Genomic DNA, 21,083 nt, shown 5'->3' with positions numbered 1-21,083 from the left:
ACCAACATTTTAAAGGTTACACAGCAAGCCACACTGTAATGTTTACACTTATCTGAGGTATTAAGATCCTTTCCAACTGAAAGATACAGGTTTCTACTCCAGTTGATAACTAAAAAGGGGCTATCAAAGACCGTGTGTTCTCCAGGGCTTTTATTTTAAGAAAAGCTTACTTAGGCCGCTGCCACTCAAAGTGTGTCTACAATGAGGTAAGTTCAGAAAACGAGGCTGCTGAGAAACGTACTTCGCAATCTGACGTTGCTATAACATTTAAATTATATTTTACAAAAGTCATCAATTAGTCTGCAACAAACTGGAAGCTTTTTTTTAAAACAGTCTTTGACCATTATAGATATTTTAAGAAGCAATTGTGACAAATTCACCTTACCAACTATTAAATAAAAAGTTAGTCTAGGGACTTGCCGAAATTCTTCTCCACCTAGCAGCTTATTAATCTTCCCTCCAAAGGCATTTTCACTGGTCCTTAGCCCCAATTATTATAACCAGCACCTCACTGCTAATTAGGACACAGATACTATTGTCTCTTTTAGAGCTGGAAGAGACGTGTAGAGGGGATCAAATCATTCTTCCTAATGAAAAACTGAGAGGCTCTGAGAGGTTAATCCCTTTGACACGTTGACTCCTGTTTCAAAGCTCCTTCTGCCCTGAGGTTTTGGGTTTTGCGTGAGGATTCTCACTGAATGCCTGAAGCGACACACAGATTTACAGTTTTTCCTGCCCCTGCATAACGCTTCCTCTCTCTCCCATCAAATGCCTCAAAATGTGCTTTTGGATTTAGTCAAGGTAACTCTCACAGATGAATGATGTAACTTATCATCCTAAAGAAGCCTCACTTTTCTTTAGTAAACATTTTCTAGCCATTAAACAAAGCAAGTCTTTTGTTGAAAAGTGCATGGGAGGGGCGCCTGGGTGGCTCAGTCGGTTAAGCATCCGACTTCGGCTGAGGTCATGATCTCACAGTCCGTGAGTTCGAGCCCCACGTTGGGCTCTGTGCTGACAGCTCAGAGCCTGGAGCCCGCTTCAGATTCTGTGTCTCCCTTTCTCTCTGCCCCTCCCCTGCTCATGCTCTGTCTCTCTCTGTCTCAAAAATAAATAAAAACATTAAAAAAACATTAAAAAAAAAAAAAAGAAAAGTGCATGGGTTACAAAGTGGGATTGTTTCTATAAAAATTCCAAGGTTAAAAAAAAACCCTACCAAGAGAAGTTAGGATCTGTAAGTTCTCTTGCATCTAAGAAACAGATTTATATAAAAAGTATAATTTTTAAAATTTATAGGCACTGCAGAATTTTTGCTTCTATAAATCAATTTGCTTTTCAATTAAGAACTTCCAATTTATAGGGGTGCCTGGGTGGCTCGGTTGGTTAGGCATCCAACTTCAGCTCAAGTCATGATCTCATAGTTTGTGAGTTCGAGCCCCACATTGGGCTCTGTGCTGACAGCTTGGAGCCTAGAGCCTGCTTTGGATTCTGTGTCTCCCTCTCTCTCTGCCGCCTCTGCCCCCACCCACCCCTGCCTCGCTCGCACTCTGTCTCTCTCTCAAAAAATATACAAACATTGAAAAAAAAAATTTCCAATTTATAGTCTCAACATTTCGAATCTCAGATATCACGACATGTAATTAATGTTCAGGAATGACACCTATAAATGCACACAGTTTATTTTTCAATTGATCAAAATCCAAAACATAGGTCATTAAAAACATTCAAGAAAAAAGAAAAACAAAAGTTTTCCAGTATTCTTACCTTGGACCCTGACAACATACTGGTCAACATTTTTGTTCCCCTTCCGATTCCAACCACTATAAACCAAAGAAAGAAATATTATGACACTCTATTCTGAAAACTAGGTTTTTAAAATATCTATATATTTTGGTCCTAATTTCTTGGCACGTATAATAAAAAGTTGGAGGGAACATCTATTTAGCATAATTAGAGGGCTCCTCTTACTCCAATCAGTTTAACCTGTCATGCAACTTAGAAATTCTGAAGACACTATGGGAGACACACATTTTTCCTCTCAAAGTGTTAAACGTGAGAGAAGACTCAACCTAGACAATTAGATAATGAAGTTTTAGAAGAATCTCCAAAGACTCACTGGAATTTTATATGGGCATCAGTGAAAAATACATGGCACAATTTAACCACGGTATATAAAAGCCTTTTGACAGAGTTCATTACCAAGCAAACCAAAAGCCATCATCATAGCTAATGAACCATTTAGAGATGATTCGTGTCCAGTAGTATACAATCAAGAAAACAGAAACATAACAGATCAACCAAACACAAAAAAGAATACAGGGTAAAATGAGAGCTTGCAGAACGTATACTCATATAGACCATCTATTAAGTACAACAATGGCCCACCTATCTCTTCAATTTCAAACATTATTTACCCTTATGACAACACATTTCACCAGGTGAGAATAGGAGTTTACGATGATTTCTGCACTTAAGAGCAAGAAGCTTTTGTAAGAATTGAAGTATTTCTCATTAATGGATGTGATTTTGTAAAAGAACACAATATAAACACCACAATTCAGAATTGCAAGAAAAAACAAGGAGAAATGCCTGGCAAGCTAAAAGAATTATTATGAATATTTACAGTGGATATCATTCATTGAGTTTACCATGTATCAAATTCCACTCTAAATGCTTCCATTTGTTGGCTCATTTAATCCTTATAACAATGCTAAAAAATAATACAATTATCCCTATTTTATAGATGAGGAAACTGAGAGAGAGACTCTAAGAACGTTGCCTAGAATCTCACAACTAGTAAACAGTAGAGTTAAAATTCGGATCAGACTCTCTAACAGCGGACCCCCTTCCTTTTCATCCTTCTGCTACCTGACTCATCTAGACTTTCTTCCCACTGTCATGAGCCTGAATTAGCCTAAACCAATACCAGTCTGTTCTACATTCTATCCCTTTCTCTTCCAATTCATACCATTTCATAACCGCTTCTGATAACCTGTACTGCACACTACAAAGCCCCCCCCAAAATACTCAATTGGGTCCCAACGTCTATGGTACCAACACTTTTTTATTCAAAATTCATCCTTCGAAACCTAGCTCAAATCTCAACCCCTATACAAAATCATCCCAAACCCTCTCTAAGCTTCTACGGTAGAATCATACTAGTTCAAAGACTAAGATAAAAAACTGTATGCCTTTAGTATCTTCTGTTGAGCACAGCGCTCTCCAGATGACAGCTGCTGCCGTCCAGGCACAAACTTTGTAAAATAACAATAAAGATCCAGCGCACCGGGGTGGCTCAGTTGGTTAAGCATCCAACTTCAGCTCAGGTCATGATCTCAGGGCTCTTGAGTACGAGCCCCACATCAGGCTTTCTGCTGTCGACAGAGCCCACTTCTGATCTTCAGTCCCCCTCTCTCTGCCCCTCCCCCACTCACTCTCTCTCAAAAATAAATAAACATTAATAATAGTAACAACAAAGATCCAATCCAATTTTGTTCCATTCAAGAATCCCCAGTCAATATTTCTGGGGCAGCTACTATGTACTATGTACACAGTCCCAAGAACAACACTTTGATGAAACAGAACATTTCCTGACTTTGAAAGAGTTTATAACCTTATAGGGAAAATAAAATACAGATAAGAGAAATTGCAAGTGCTCAAAAAAATGGTGCATAATGAGTGAATAACACTAAACAGCAGTATGATAATATATGATTAAGAGTCAAAATGAACGCAGCATAACTGCTGTAGAAGGTCAAGGAAGGGAATACTCTGAACTGCTATAGAGGCCAGATAATGCTTCTTTCAAGCATTTCAAACAGAGTTTGAGTTGCCTTAAAGGATGTTTAGAATTTGAACATACAGAGAAGAGAGAAGTACATTCTAAAAAAGGAACAAACTGCACACATTCTCAGACACAAGGATGAGCACAGTGGCTTTATCAACCACAGTGCAGGTGTCTCAGCGTAGGCTGACATGTTTGACTTTACCATGGTTGAAACGCTGATGTCTCTGCTAGTTCAGTGATCCAGAATGATAGAATTTGAAACAAGAAGGCATCTTAGAGTTATCCAGCTTAACCTTCTTCTCATTTTATACCCAAGAAAACCAAGGTCCACAAGACCTTTGTGATTACACTGGGTCCACCTGGATATTCCAAGATAATCTCTTTACCTTAAAGTTAGCTCATTAGCAACATTAATTCCATCTGCAATTTTCATGCCCCCTTGTGATAGAACCTAAAATATTCATAGATTCTGAAGATTATGACATGGGCATATTTAGGGAGTCATTATTCTATTTACCACAGGATTTTTGAGAATCTTGCAAGCCTTCTTTATAGAATTATGTGTCATATATACCATATATAACATAGGTTAACAGAATTATAAGCCTAAATTTCAGGTTATATCTTAAATTGTCAGCTAAATTCTTATATCTGTACCATTAATATTACAAAGGAAAAAAAAACAGCAAAAAACAGTCTATATGTTGAAAGTAAAAGTACATTTTTTCACACAGGTTCAGTTTTGTTTAAAAAACGTTTTATAAAGCACTTTACAGAGTACAGCATATATCATTATGTTATGAATATTTTGTATGGTATTTCCATAAATCTGCTGAGAGTTATGGTAGATGTTATCCCTTTCAAGAGATAAACAAATGGAGATTCAGAGAGATTATAGGTTTTCCCAGGGTGTGTGTACTTAGTAAATAAAGCAGCTAGTTCACAGACTCATGATTAGAACCCAGTGTTTATTCTACCATATAACAAAAATCAACTTCTAACAGTCTCCAGAACTACTAGTTTAGACAATGAATATCCTCTATTCTGTGACTAAATACCTACCTTTTTTAAACTTTATTCCTCATTGGGAACTACAGGCATTAGAAGAAAAATTAATACATTTGACACATGTACAGATTATATCATCATATAAATCGCTGGATGATCAAATATAAATTAAGCCTCCAGACAGGAAATTAATTCCAATGCAACTTCTTCCACTCACACAAATCTCAGCCAAATACCTGTCCTTCATAATTCTAAAATGGAAATTTCAACAAGATCCCTTAGCTTAGGGTAAAAACTAAACTTATTTATTCACTGCCTTGAATGTTATCATCTTCTGCATACCAATGAGTAAAAACCACCAGAAACTAATACAATTGGTCCATTCGTAAATACACAGCAGACCTTATCCTGTCTCTTCTTATATTTTGGTGCTGTGCCTTGGAAAACAATAGAACAGAATGGTTACAGCAAATAGACTTCAACTCATGGAGTGCTGAACTGATCAAGAACGGAGAAGCCAGTTGTAGGACCAATCGCTAAGAATGCGGTGACTGATCAGTAATCCTGCAACAGGATGAGAGAAGGAGGGCCAGCCAGGTATCTGCCATGCCGGGTTAGGGCAGAAGCTTTGGAGCTGAGCACATCTGAGTCGAAATCCTGACTCTGCCAAAAACTATGACCATGTATGACTTCTCTGTGTTTTCATTTCTTCTTCTGTAAAATGACAAATAATAACATCTACCTTATAGGACTACAATAGGATTAAAGTATATAATTTATGAATGTCCTAAGCTGAAGACTTTACACATAGTAAGTTGTTCAATAAATGATTATCATTAGTTATGGCAAGAAACAATAACTGTCAGAATTTGCCTATTCAAGTTCTCTAATTCAGGAAAATGGATTTCCTAGTGTTTTAAAAATCTATTTAAACCTTCAGTAAAGATATTTTTGCCAATGTGAATGAAATAAAAACTGTAAGTTTTGAAAGTGCAAACTCCTACATTGTTTCTAACTTTCTTGAAAAATAGAATTTTCTTCACCAATTTTATTCTTTTCTCCTAAATAAGCATTCATTTCCTTTGGATAGCTTAGATTGGGTTTATTGTTTGTATCTAATTTTTTAGCTCTAATAAAATGGATTGGACACTGTAGCACAGTATTTTATAAACCAGTAGGCACAACCCATTAGTGTATTGTGAAATCAATGTAGTGGATTACCAACATTTTAAAAAATGAAACAATATGGCACAAAAACAGATACTCAGATCAATGGAACAGAGTAGAGAACCCAGAAATGAACCCACAAACGTATAGCCAACTAATCTGTGACAAAGCAGGAAAGAATATCCAGTGGAATAAAGACAGTCTCTTCAGCAAGAGGTGCTGGGAAAACTGGACAGCGACATGCAGAAGAATGAACCTGGACCACTTTCTTACACCATACACAAAAATAAACTCAAAGTGGATGAAAGACCTCAATGTAAGACAGGAAGCCATCAAAATCCTCGAGGAGAAAGCAGGCAAAACCTCTTTGATCTTGCCCGCAGCAATTTCTTACTCAACACGTCTCCAGAGGCAAGGGAAACGAGCAAAAATGAACTACTGGGACCTCATCAAAATAAAAAGCTTCTTCACAGCGAAGGAAACAATCAGCAAAACTAAAGGGCAACTGACAGAATGGGAGAAGATATTTGCAAATGACATATCAGATAAAGGGTTAGTATCCAAAATCTATAAAGAACTTATCAAACTCAACACCCAAAAAACAAATAATCCAGGGAAGAAATGGGCAAAAGACATGGATAGGCACTTTTCCAAAGAAGACATCCAGATGGCCAACCAACACATGAAAAAAATGTTCAACATCACTCATCATCAGGGAAATACAAATCAAAAACCGCAATGAGATACCACCTTATCCCTGTCAGAATGGCTAACATCAACAACTCAGGCAACAACAGATGTTGGCAAGAATGTGGAGAAAGGGGAACTCTTTTGCATTGCTGGTGGGAATGCAAGCTGGTGCAGCCACTCTGGAAAACAGTATGGAGGTTCCTCAAAAAATTAAAACTAGAACTACCCTACGACCCAGCAATTGCACTGTTAGGTATTTACCCAAGGGATACAGGTATGCTGTTTCGAAGGGACACACGCATCCCAATGTTTATAGCAGCACTATCAACAATAGCCAAAGTATGGAAAGGGCCCAAATGTCCATTGATGGATGAATGGATAAAGAAGATGTGGTATGTGCGTGTGTGTCTACACACACACACACACACACACACACACACACACACACACACACACTGGAGTATTACTCGGCAAGCAAAAAGAATGAAATCTTGCCATTTGCAACTACGTGGATGAAACTAGAAGGTATTATGCTAAGTGCAATTAGTCAGAGAAAGACAAATATCATATGACTTCACTCACATGAGGACTTTAAGACACAGAACAGATGAACATAAGGGAATGGAAGCAAAAACAATATAAAAACAGGGAGGGGGACAAAACATAAGGGACTCTCAAATATGGAGAACAGAGGGTTACTGGAGGGGTTGTGGGAGGGGGAATGGGCTAAATGGGTAAGGGGCATTAAGGAATCTACTCCTGAAATCATTGCACTATATGCTAATTTTGATGTAAATTTAAAAAATAAAATTAAAATAGAGATTCAACAACCTCAAAAAAAAAAAAGAAACAATAAAATACAAAACACGAGACCACGTAAAAAGTAAGTACTGTCCTACTGAAGTTTTTTTGTAGGATGTAGGGATAGGAATCCTAACTTATGTATTTTTGTGACTATGGACATAGTTATACAAAAAGTTTGTACCACATAAACTATGTGGATACACACTTTAGCAGTCCATGAAGGTAAACTTTAGAACCTCTACCAGAGGCATAATAAATAAATAAATAAATAAATAAATAAATAAATAGGGATAAATTATTTTTCTCCCGTTAATCAATTCTACCAATCTGCCTCAACAAACAATAAAATGCTCACTATATCTCCAAAAGAAAGTGTGACTTCCTCTCAGGAACCATAAGGCTCACTTTCTCAAGAGAGCTGTACTCTGAGATTAAATGTGATATAGGCAGAAAAAAGAGCCAAATGTCTTATCAGGAATCCCCATGACCACACTCCATGTTGGAAGATCCATACATGGCTAAGACTTACAATGTAACATAGTAACGTTACACAGCAGGATCAAATGGGAAAAGGACACCAGAGGAATTCATGCATCGGTTTCCTTATTCTCTCTTCCTCCTATGAGCGGGACACTTGAGCATGCTCCTTCCTCCAAAATGTAAACAGCAGTAACATGTGTGCGATGTTCCCACTCAGGGAAGCCTGCCGGAAACTCAGCACCCAAAGTTCTTATTGGAGGGGATGAGAGGGATGGCTACTCAGGCACATCTGCCTGAGTGGAAGGACAAAATTCCAGACTCCTAAAAGGAAAGCAGGTGTTCAACATAAACCACACTGTTCACACCAACAGCCAAGGGACAGCAAGCACCCTTATCAGATAGAGAAGGGAGGGAACACTCTCAAAATCCAAGTTCCCAGATGCCTTCCAAGGGCAAGCCTTGTAAGCAGGCCTTTCTAAACACAGCGATTTCAGACCTGCTATGTTACATGTTAGCTCTTCTTCACAGATACAACACCCTTTTTCAAAGTCCCATCCACACACAAAAGTGGCTATTTCTAAAAGTTTCTAACAGTTTGTACCAGTTCAGAGCTTCTTTAGAAGACGGCATTATAAATCCAGTAGATCTAAAATACTCCAAAGCAGACTGGAAATGGCACAGCTTTAGTCAATCTTATCTGTTCTCAATCAATATTTCCTTCTTCCTTTTTTCTTTTTAAGTTTATTTATTTTGAGAGAGAGAGAGAAAGCACATGTGTACACGAGAAGGGGCAGAGAGGGAGAGAAAGAATCACAAGCAGGTCCCATACTGTCAGCGCAGAGCCCACACGGAGGCTTGGTCTCATGAACCATGAGATTATAACCTGAGCTGAAAATCGAGAGTTGGATGCTTAACTGACGGAGCCATCCAGGCACTCCAATATTTCTTTCTATAATAAGTGATAGTTACATCAAACTTCCATTCACATCTCTTACCCAGAACTCCTCGGGCAGCACTGTCTAGTGTCCCTCCATGTCCAATTTTCAAAGTCTGCTTTTTCCTTTTGGCCCATTCTGGAGAAGGCATTCCAGCTTCTATGAAAGTAATTGAGATGAGAAATAGCAATTAGCAAGAAAAATGAAATAGAATCTCTATAATAAGGGGTGAGGGTAGATGGAATACTCAAAACAAAAGTACTACAGAAACTTAACAGATTAAGATGATAACATTACTAGCAAAGAACATACTTAAAAATGTACAGACACTCCCTAAATTACAAAGAAATAGTATCCCAAAATTAGTTGTTTAGAATCTAGAATTCATTTTCGAAGGGAAAAAAAATTTTTAAACATGAGCAAAGATCCAGGCTAATGCTGAAACACCTAGTAAATTCCTAGTAATAGTGAGCTGTTGGAGAATGATAAAAAGAAGTTAGTTTTTACATAGGCAGCTAGTTTTACAGGTCCTCAATTTCATTTCTAATTCTCTCTTGTTTCCTGGTATTCTTTGCTGGTGTCCCCAGTTACCTAATGTCGGGAGTACCTCTCACACGGCTACTTCTAAGAATGCTAAGTTCCCAAAGTATCTTCATTGCCCTTTGCTCCAAATCAAAATCCTCACTATTCCTTCAAGAAGCTAATCTCAACAAAAGGTTATGTGGGAAGTGGGTAACAGTTAGGTTGCCTCTCAACCTCTGAAGCATTGAGACTTAGGAAAATGCCAACCCGGCCCCTCTCATCCTCCTAGTGTAAAGATACACTGAAATCATGTTATCTGACAGTGCTTTGGAAACCACAAGACATTCTGACAATAAATTATTATTATTTTCAGCAGTATTATTGTTATATATATCAACATATTGATAGAATATTGGCTACTAAAGTTCAAATGAGAAAGGGCAGGAGCAGAACAGCTCTATTGATCGCCATCTCCCAAACCCATCAAACTTCCCTTATAACCACTGACACCAAGAAGATAAAAAAGAGAGCCAAAGAAAATGGAAAGAGGGAACAGAGAAAGGAAAAGAAGGGAAGCTGAACAATAATGGAGAAGCCAGATTAGATGGCCAAAAGATGGGGGCGCCTGGGTGGCGCAGTCGGTTAAGCGTCCGACTTCAGCCAGGTCACGATCTCGCGGTCCGTGAGTTCGAGCCCCGCGTCGGGCTCTGGGCTGATGGCTCAGAGCCTGGAGCCTGTTTCCGATTCTGTGTCTCCCTCTCTCTCTGCCCCTCCCCCATTCATGCTCTGTCTCTCTCTGTCCCAAAAATAAATAAACGTTGAAAAAAAAAAAAAATTTAGATGGCCAAAAGATGTGCTGGGCTGCTCAGCCTGACCACGTAATTACAGAACACAGTGTGTTAGAACACAGTCCTAAGGCCCCTCTCTGATTATATCACCATGTTTGGAAAGGCATGGCTGCTGCTGTAACACAAACCCATAAGCCTAGGTCCAGGTTTCGAACCCTTCACCTTTCACTCGTAATGCATTATGGATTTCTCATCTATAAGTTTATAGAAAACTTTTGGAGAACTCTTTGGATTTTTCAACTTGACACTCCTTCGAGTAAGAAGGCCCCCAAGTTTGCTTCTTCCCTTTGTGTCCAAATTTGCCTCTTTCAAGTTCAAAGACACACCACCTCTATTGGAATTTTGTTCACCTTATTGGTAACATTTATGGAAGAATATTTGTTAAGGTCTTTCCCAATGTTTTGGGCCTTGAAGGATTCAGATAGACAAAGAAGAGGAAGGACTTTAGTATAATATGAATCACTATAGGGAAAGGCCAGAAATGTTAATAGAGGCTATTTCCATTAACGGTGGTCTAAATGAGCGGGTGTCAAACCTGGCTAGCATCAGAATGTGGTGCCTCGGAATCTGTGTCTTTTAGAATCTTACCAGGTAATTCTGACAGCCAGTTACAATGGCATTTGGGAAAGCCTGGTCTAGCTAACATAAATACAGAATAGACCAATCAAAGCAATATAGAAATGGAGTAATGAGAATATCTGCACCCGAGTGACAGGCTTCTGGAAGATAGCCTAGCCGCAGTCTTGAAACAATGTTTTAACCAAGTTTCAACAAGAAACTTCAGTGGCTTGGAGGCAGATTCACCAGAAGGCAGGGGTATGGCTTTGATCATATGAAAATCTGTCTGAGTCACAGTGTAGCTAACAAATCAGGCCAAATGAAAGCAATTCTGAGGGAAACAACCCTATGATGACACCACAAAGCTTGCTCTGGATGCATTTCCTTCCTTCAACATTCCCTGTTGTAAGACCCATTCTTACAGGTAACAAAGTGCAAGGAAAGTGGAACAAAAGAACGAGTAGATAGAACACGGCAATTAAACATCCCGCAAGAGTGTACCTACTGCCATTAAATATCTGAATCTGGATTGGGGCGCCTGGGTGGTGCAGTCGGTTAAGCGTCCGACTTCAACCAGGTCACGATCTCACGGTCCGTGAGTTCGAGCCCCGTGTCAGGCTCTGGGCTGATGGCTCAGAGCCTGGAGCCTGTTTCCGATTCTGTGTCTCCCTCTCTCTCTGCCCCTCGCCCGTTCATGCGCTGTCTCTCTCTGTCCCAAAAATAAATAAACGTTGAAAAAAAAAATTAAAAAAAAAAACATCTGAATCTGGATTGTGTCCATTTTAATTAACAAATTCCTATAAGAATAATGTTTTTGCATGAAAAAAAAAAAGTATAATAAACTTTGCCAAGGGACTCCAAACAATGTTAAGAAGAAAGTTTCCCGTGTGGAAAGACAGGCCAGAGCCAAATTCAGGACAGCCTTGAATTTGCCAAATAGTTTTATCACCAAAGGCTGCAGGAATGTCTATGCTTTGAGCACAGCTAAGAGAAAAGACAGTATCTTTCACCTTCACTTCTCTATAGGCTAGCATAGATCTGGCTTAATGTAGGTGTCCAATAAATCTAAGGTTCCTGGATGCCACTGTCTGAAATAATCTACTGGGCTGATGAACTGAGAGATCCTGCAGGCTTTTCTGATATTCCCTCAGTGCGCGTGAAGAAACAAAAAGAATGCTCTTAAGTTATGGTGTTCCTCAAAACGCGGTCCGCAGACTACCTACAACAGAATCACCTGGAACAACACTTTAAAAATGGTTTCCTAAAAATACCCCAGAACCTCAAAATCACAATCTCCGGGTTTCAGGAATCTGCATTTGTACAAGGGACTCCAAATAATTCCTATGCCCACTATGTGAAAACCACTGCATTAAAGCCTTGGTTAATTAAGTGATATATGCATATCCAAACTATTTTTAAGGATGCAACTTTGGCAACTTTGGGGGTAGAGAGCCAGTTCTGCCTTCAGGAGAGGTTCATCAACGTGAACCAAAGAAAAGGCTCCTGGATAATCAGATTACAGAATATTGGCCGGCCTGCCCAAGGGAAGAGATGTGTTTGTGTAAGTGTGGGGTTTTTGTGTTTTGTTTTTTGTTCTTCCCTTGAGAACGACAACTGCCAACCAGGCTACAGGAGTTCACGTCAGGGCAAGTCCAAGCTCGAGATGCCCCAGATGTCTGTCCAGGGCTAATTCAGTGGTCATCCTACCCTTTACCCTCCTTTTATTTCTTGAGGCACAAACGCGCAAAAAAAAAAAAAAAAGCCCATTGGCTCTCTACGGCTTCCGCTCTCGCGACGACCGCCTCAGCCTGGTCCCCACCCGGGCTGCGGTACCTGCTAGCAGCTTCTCCTTCAGCCGATTCAGCAGCTCGGCTGAAGTGGGCCCTTTGGGCTTGTGCACGGCGAACACGCCGCTCAGGGACAGCAGCTTATTAGCCAAGGCGGCCTTGGAGGCCGTGGCTTCGGATCCGGTCCTGGCGGCGGCCGCAACCGCCGCGGCTGCAGCCGTCGCTGATGAGGTGGCGGCCGTTGCTGCGGCTGCTCCTGCAGTTTCACGGACCCGGGCCGTGTCTGTTTCCAAAGATGACGATACCACCGCCGCCTCAGCAGCTGCCATACTTTTTCAACCCAAACCAGTTTTGTAGCTGGAGTCGCACGCTAATGACGCAACAAGAGTGCGCCCGACGTCCCTCCATCTTTCCCATACTTCGAAGCTGTGCTGACGGGAGGGGCAGTCGCAAGGGCATGTGGGAATTGTAGTCCATGGCCTTTTGCTGCAGGCTGGGGGTAGCTGCGCCTTCCCGGGGCTCTCATGGAGTATTTTTTCTCCTGTACTCCTATGTGCCTCTTAGGTCGGGTTAGTTCAGAGCTGCAGGTGTGATTTGGAGTTCCAGTCCCAAACTGCTGAGCCCAAACACAAAGTCTGTGTATATATTCGGCGGGCAATCTCTTTGCATCCCACCTGCCCAGAACTGGTAAGAGGACCCAGCTTCCAAGAATAGAAATCTTAAAATACTGTTTTTGCTGCAGTTTGTGAAGAATCATGGCTCCTTGGGATCACTGCTTCATTCGATGTATGGTGCTCTAGGATTCACGATTCAGAATTAAAATACACCTAAATGTAAGCTGTATTAAAGAAAGGAAACTATTCACCTGTTCACTGTTGTATCCCCAGTGCCTTACACAGAGGAGGCACTTAACTAAATTTTCGTGAATAAGTAAATGGATACGACTTCTTCAAATTCCCAAAAGAAACTTCTAGGCCAAGCCAGTGCTAAATCACTTGGGCTTATTTTGGTGCCCTCCTGTCCACCTTGCCCCTTATCACCCCCACTGTAATTCGTAATAATTTTAAGATTTTTAATACTAACTCTTCTGTGGATTGCATCCCTTAGTAATACACTGCTTAGATATCAAAAGGCATTATGGCAATTCATAAAATTAAACTTTACTTTTGATTTGAGACTTTCTCTCTGAAAGTTATTTACATATCCATCAAAATGCAGGAACGTTGTTCTGATCCTGGCACAAGGCAGAGTGGAGAAAAATTCTTCATTCTACTTCTGCTTCAGAAACATTAAATGGTATTATGAGTATTGTGAAACATAAAATTTGGCTCTGTTGTTTCTCCAAGTTTCACATTAATTTTCTTTAGTTTCTCCAAGTTTCTTTACAGCCACCCTTTCTCCTCATCATCCTCTTATACCGTAAAACCTAGTATACTGGTTCACATGGGTGGCTCAGTCGGTTAAGCATCTGACTTTGGCTCAGGTCATGATCTCACGGTTTGAGAGTTTGAGCCCGGTGTCAGGCTCTGTGCTGACAGCTCAGAGCCTGGAGCCTGCTTTGGATTCTGTGTCTCCCTCTCTCTCTGCCCCTCCCCTGTTCATGTTCTCCACTCCCCCCCCCCCCACCTCTCTTAAAAATAAATAAGAACCTAGTATACTGATAATGCCTCGTTGCTACTGAAAATTAGCAATTATGGAACTTGCCCCATTCACTCAACAAGTAATGAAAGAACAATGTTTCAAATAAAGTATTTATTTCTATTGTCATCCTTCCCCATTTCAATCACCAGAATCTCTTAAATCTTTGGGGTACACAACAATGCAAATGTACTTAATGCCGCAGAAATGTACACTTACAAATGGTTAAAGTGGGAAAGTTTCTGTTATGTATGTTATGCCACAAATAGAAAGGCCAAAAAGATCTTTGGGGAGTTTTTGCAAGGTGGAAATCTGAATTGGAAGTGGGAGTCACTTTTACGGTCTATTCAAAAGCCTAGGGGCGCCTGGGTGGCGCAGTCGGTTAAGCGTCCGACTTCAGCCAGGTCACGATCTCGCGGTCCGGGAGTTCGAGCCCCGCGTCAGGCTCTGGGCTGATGGCTCAGAGCCTGGAGCCTGTTTCCGATTCTGTGTCTCCCTCTCTCTCTGCCCCTCCCCCGTTCATCCTCTGTCTCTCTCTGTCCCAAAAATAAATAAACGTCGAAAAGAAAAATTTTTTTTAATAAAAAAAAAAAAAAAAGCCTAAACTGCATGAAAACATGCCTGGGGGTGACTTGGAGGCCTGAAGAGAATAGAGAGAAACTGAATGCTTTACAGGTCCCATGATTACCTGACTGGATACTTGAGCCTGCTTCAAGAGTTTTCCTTTTCCGGAAAGATACCACAACTTCAGAAGGGTTAACTACACCCAGGGAGCAAAGCTTCCTTTAACCTCAGCACAGATATCTGTACTCTCCTCTTGGCAAGAAGCAGAGAGTCAGGGACTTTAAGAGAAAGTATAAAGCAGAATTGAACAATAACAACTTGGAGATTACAGAGCCTTTCCCCAGTGGTCTAGACATGAGTAAGCTTCCCTAATTCTTTTGTGCCTCCAGGGTGGAGAGAGTGGAGGGAGGACAGAAATAGAGGTGAAAAATAATGCTTCCATTGGAATTTTCCACAATGCCAGTGCAGAATCAGAGTTAATTTGATTAAAGGAAAACAGAAAAGTGGACATTTCTTGCACATTTTATTTCTGGAATGCTAGGGAACAGCACAATTAATTCTATTCTGCTATCAAATCTGTGTCCTTGGCATCAGAAGCATCGAGCTCTAATCTTCTGGGGTAACCAACATCTCCCACATTGGGGAAGCCTTGAATTTACAAGTTATGTTACTTAATATGGGTGTGAGTTAGGATCCTTTAGGTGGGAGAGACAGAAACTGATCCAGTTTAAAATTTATCAAAAGGCTTTTAGAAAAAGGATTTATAGTATACAGGGACATTATGCAGAACCTGAAAAGTTCTCTCTTGGGTTCTCTCTCTCCACCCACATTCTCTTTTTCTGCCACTCTCTTGTGTCTTCATGCTTCTTTTTGCTTCTAAGAGGCTTTGGGTTTTTTCTACTCCTCATTCCACAGTCTTAGTTTAAACCATCCTGTTTTTATCTCATTCCAAAAACTTCCTGGATGAAGTCCCTCCTGGCCACCTACAGAACATAGTGCTTCTCTCACTCTGTGCCTTATTCTTTCCTTGTTCACGTTCCTGCTTAATTTTTCTCATAGCACGTTTTATGCGACATACCAAATATTTACTTATTGTGTTTAATGTCTTATTTCCTCCATCAGAACGTAAGCTCCATGAGGAATTTTTTGTATATTTTTTTCATTGCTATGTCTCCAGAGCCTGGAATAGTGTCACATATGGCACTCAGTAAGTAGCTGTTGAATAACTGAATGAATAATCGTGGTAGCTCCAGCAGAAACCATGTAGGTACAGGGGAGTGAGCGCCAGTTTCCAGAAAAGTAGAGTGTTGAACACATAAAATAGCTTACCTCGAGTGTAAAACAAGCGTAGCTTACCTCAATGCTTTTATCTCCATTTTTGCGTGTGTATAGAACTGATGCAAAGAGAGAATACAATCACTTCATGCTATTTCATAAGACCCTAACTTTCTTTTTTTTTTTTTAATTTTTTTTTTCAACATTTATTTATTTTTTGAGACAGAGGGAGACAGAGCATGAACAGGGGAGGGGCAGAGAGAGAGAGGGAGACACAGAATTGGAAACAGGCTCCAGGCTCTGAGCCATCAGCCCAGAGCCCGACGCGGGGCTCGAACTCACGGACCGCGAGATCGTGACCTGGCTGAAGTCGGACGCTTAACCGACTGCGCCACCCAGGCGCCCCGACCCTAACTTTCTAAACCAGCTTCTATGCTGCCCTCAACCCAGTCACCTCTCCAAGGATTGTTAAATAATGGGACTTAAAAATTGGTAACACTTTCAGGTTCGATTCTAAACCTCCCACGGGCTCCACCACGGTTGCCTTCTTGGGACACTTCTTTGCTCCTTACCATATGCATGTATGCCTGGGAAGGCTTTTCTTTACAAAGACTTCTCCAATTGTTCACCTGTACAAGTTCCTGTAGATAGCAGAATCCTAGAAAAATAGTGCTTGATGAGAACTTATAGACCATATAGTGCAAGACCCTCATTAAAAAACTGAAACACAGGGGCGCCTGGGTGGCTCAGTCGGTTAAGCGTCCGACTTCGGCCCGGGTCACGATCTCATGGTCCGTGAGTTAGAGCCCCACGTCGGGCTCTGTGCTGACAGCTCAGAGCCTGGAGCCTGCTTCGGATTCTGTGTCTCCCTCTCTCTCTCTGCTCCTCCCCTGTTCATGCTCTGTCTCTCTCTGTCTCAAAAATAAATAAACATTTAAAATAAAATAAATAAATAAAATAAAAAAATAAAAATTAAATTAAAAAACTGAAACACAGGGGCGCCTGGGTGGCTCAGTCAGTTGAGCGTCCGACTTCTGCTCAGGTCATGATCTCACAGTTCCTGGGTTTGAGCCCCACATCAGGCTCTGTGCTGCCGCTTGCTCGGAGCCTGGAGCGTGTTTCAGAGTCTGTGTCTCCCTCTCTCTCTGCCCCTCCCCCACTCACACTTTGTCTCACTCTGTTTCTCAAAAATAAGTAAATGTAAAAAAAAAAAAAAATTAAAAACTGAAACACAAAAGGGTGTTCCTGGTAACCAAAAAGAGAAAGCCAGAGATGCTCCAATCCATATCATGGCCTTGAGAAAGGCATATTTTTTTTAAAAGTTCAGGAAACAGATGGGCATGTCTCATAGCATGAGATTTGAGAGACCTGGAAAACTCACCAAACACACACACACACACACACACACACACACACACACACACACACACACAACTTCTGCCATTTCAAATTATCCTACTAGAGAAGAAAGTTATCCTAATAAGGAAGGTAATTAAAGAAACCAGTGGTTGATTGGACTCTGCTGTGAACTGAGGTATCTAAAGGAAATATATTTGTGGTTTCTTTAGAGGCAGAATTCTAAAACACAGTTTTATTTTCTAAAATATTTTCATAAACATTTTAATGTTTTAATTTTGATCATAAGTTTCTTTAATAATTAAGGAAAAATAGTAGTAATAATTTGAAATTTTTAATTAAGCAAAGAATTTTTTTAAAGAAGGAGCAGATAGGGGCGCCTGGGTGGCGCAGTCGGTTGAGCGTCCGACTTCAGCCAGGTCACGATCTCGCGGTCCGTGAGTTCGAGCCCCGCGTCAGGCTCTGGGCTGATGGCTCAGAGCCTGGAGCCTGTTTCCGATGCTGTGTCTCCCTCTCTCTCTGCTCCTCCCCCGTTCATGCTCTGTCTCTCTCTGTCCCAAAAATAAATAAACGTTGGAAAAAAAAAAAAAAAAAAGATGAAGTCACCAGGAGAAACCAGGCACAAGCTTCTAGTTATCATCTCCTAGTAGGGGCACAAGGACAACACTTAATTCTCCCAGTAATAAAATGTGACAACATGTGTGAAGTGTTGCCCCTCAGGGAAGTTCCTCTGAGCCTTTGTATCCAGGGTTTTAATTGGGGATCTGTCATATAGACATATAGTACCTGCATGACAGACCTCAGCTACACAGTCTCCAAGCCCCCAGAAATCCAACTGATACCATGTGGCCCAGGGCCTCAGGCATACAAGAATAGGCGATCACCCTAAGTTGTCTTGTTAACATAAACAATCTTGTCCAACTGGTATGGTGTAGTCCAAGAGCTCAGGCATACTAAAATATTCTTATCAGGCTGGATATGCCAAGGGTGAGGGGTTATCTCCCTGGAACCAGTCAAGGACTAGTTTTTTCTTTGGAATGTGCAGAATTAGCATAATAATTCACGTAACCCAGATGGAACTCATGTAATGACTCTGAGACGATGAGGTGATTGAGGCTCAAAAAGAGTAAGCAGTTTGCCAAAGTTCCAATAACCAATAAGTGTCAGTTAGAGTTAGTAGAATCCAGGTTTGCCTGACTCCAAAGTTCATAATCTTAACCAGTATTCAGTAACCACTAACCAGTCTATAGAGGCTGGAGAACTGAGCTGAATTTAAATGATTTCTATAGAGGTGAACATTAAATTCTAGATGTTAAAAACTAATTTTCAGGGACAGGTCAGAGAACACATGGCTTTGAATCAACCTGAATGAACAAATTTGGGAAATTTCTGTCCACACTGAGTCTTACATGAGTGCAATATAAACTTTACATGGATATAAAATAGCCATGTAAGACACACAATCTTGGAAGCAATAACAGAATTATTATGTCTAGAATGACGGAGGTGTCATGGGTCCTGATAAAATGGCCAACTCTGGGCAACACTTCATACTCCAGATCTTTCCCTGTCTCAGAGGTTTCTTGTCCTCTCTCTTCTCAGTTCCCTAACAAGGTAATCTGATGAACTATCCCTAGGAAGGTCTGATGTTGAATCAAATAAAAGTACCACTTATGTAGGTGAAAACATTTAACTATCAGAAATTTTAATCTAATATTCACATCTGATAATTGTTAATTATTTGCATTTCAGCAAAGGAATCCAAGAGACAACAGTCTAGGTTAGGAAAGGGAGAAACTCACAAACATGAAACATTCTTGATGTTTGCCAATCACACCATACCCAACCTACATTTTCCTGACAGCTTGTTCCATTAAGCTATACCAATACCTCTTTGTAGCATTGTCAACTCACGTCCATTCAAATAAACTAACGTTCCCATCTCAGCTGACTCACTTGGCAGTAAAAGCTAGTTCACCTGCCAGTGCATTAGCTGGCTCATAGGACCTCTCCATCAAGAAAGTATATTTTCACAGGAATAAGCAAAGGAAAACGGCAGGCCCCGTCTCCCCCAGTGTAGCAGTTCAAGTTAAACAATTGTGAAAAAATTTAAGGGCAAAGAGATGAAAAAGAGGGGACATGATACAGAAAGACTCAAGATGATAGGAATATTTTACAATGTTTAAAATAAAAGTACTTGACTTTTGTGTGTGTGTGTGTGTGTGTGTGTGTGTGTGTGCGTGTGTGTGTGTGTGTGCTTTTTAGGTCCACAAAGAGATCCCTATAATTACTCCTGAACTCTCAGAACATTCACTCAAGGGACATAATTGATTCCTACAATGTACACAATGTCATCAAGATACATTAAGGATAATTAATAAATTCTAAATTAAACCAATATACACAATTATAAATATTGAATTTGTATTAAATGGCATTAAAATATAAATATAGTCTAATGTAAACAAAATATATGTGATTATACATGTTAGGTAAATTACAAACACAACAGAATAGGCTACTCTAGGATTGGCCAAATGCTATCTTTAATGCTGCCAAAGTAACATAGTAGATTTGATCATTTTTATGTTTCTTCACCTTCATGTGTTCATCCATTTGTAAAACAAATATTTGTTATGCATTTGCTCTGTGATAGGCACGTGAAATAACGTTCATATTGACCACTGGTGCAAATAAAGTCATTTATAAACACATGGAGAAAGTGTGATCAGTATCAGCTTTTAAGTAGGCTCTGAGGGTTTGGAATATTTAAAACCATTCTATATTCACATTCCAAAGATAATGTACAAATTGTCTTCATTGATTAATCTGTGCTATCATAAGCTGGGGAAATGTCATTCTGTAATTTCAGTTTTCTTTAAACATTTAATAATGGTCTCCACTTGAGGACGATTTTAAGGCTGGACTCAGAGGTGATGGATGTTTCCCATTAACAGGTTGAATGAAGAACCGCTTATTTAGCCTGGACTATGCTTAGAAGCTATCAGAGGAAGAAGGATTTATGCCCCCCGCCCCCCGTCATTTGTTATCTGAAAACTCCCGAAGGCTTCAACCTTTCCTATTACTACTTAATTGAATTTAGAAAATCATAATCTTCCTTTAAATATTTTACAGGTTTTTAAATGTATGATTGATTTTTTTTTTTTTTTTTTTTTTTTTGCCTGAAGAATGTTTGGATATATTCCTCCTAATCTGTGATTAACATCTATTCCACAATTTAAAAAACATCTGAATGTTTTGGCTAAGTTAGAAAATAAAAATATGTTCTCCTTTTGGAGCCAAGGCATATCTGTCTAAGTTTCTTGGTTATGCAGATATGCTTTGGCTCCAGAAATTTCTTGATTCTTGTGGTTAGTCTTAGGTAGGGACAAACATTTCAGAAAAAGTAAAACTTCAGTAGGAAATTCTAAAAGTACTTTTACTATTTGACATTGAATTACATATAATATACTAGGCATTCATTACTCCATAAACTTTATCATAGGAATCTCAAGGGGCGCCTGGGTGGCTCAGTCGGTTAAGTGGCCGACGTCGGCTCAGGTCATGATCTCACGGTCCGTGAGTTCGAGCCCCACATCGGGCCCTGTGCTGACAGCTCAGAGCCTGGAGCCTGTTTCAGATTCTGTGTCTCCCTCTCTCTGACCCT

The 21,083-nt window shown here is 40.2% G+C and overlaps 1 protein-coding gene across 2 annotated transcripts in view; it reads right to left on the bottom strand.

Moving 5' to 3' along the window:
* The window catches only part of TRUB1 (TruB pseudouridine synthase family member 1), a 40,145-nt gene extending 27,178 nt beyond the window's left edge, over positions 1-12,967 (bottom strand). The window contains exons 1-3 of one of the 2 annotated variants that reach the window (XM_086680956.1): positions 12,630-12,967; positions 8,929-9,027; positions 1,762-1,817 (exon numbers count right to left, since the gene is read on the bottom strand). In XM_086680956.1, coding sequence (XP_086537082.1) covers positions 1,762-1,817; positions 8,929-9,027; positions 12,630-12,912 — 438 coding nt within the window. In that variant the 5' untranslated portion in view covers positions 12,913-12,967. The remainder of the gene's footprint in view (positions 1-1,761; positions 1,818-8,928; positions 9,028-12,629) is intronic. The other variant, XM_025918365.2, reaches the window with a different exon arrangement.
* Positions 12,968-21,083: the final 8,116 nt, after the last annotated feature.

Source organism: Puma concolor, chromosome D2, assembly GCF_028749965.1.
Source record: "Puma concolor isolate L17-30 chromosome D2, mPumCon1.1.hap2, whole genome shotgun sequence".
In the NCBI taxonomy this organism is placed as follows: Eukaryota; Metazoa; Chordata; class Mammalia; order Carnivora; family Felidae; genus Puma; species Puma concolor.
This window is presented reverse-complemented; position numbering and strand designations above follow the sequence as displayed.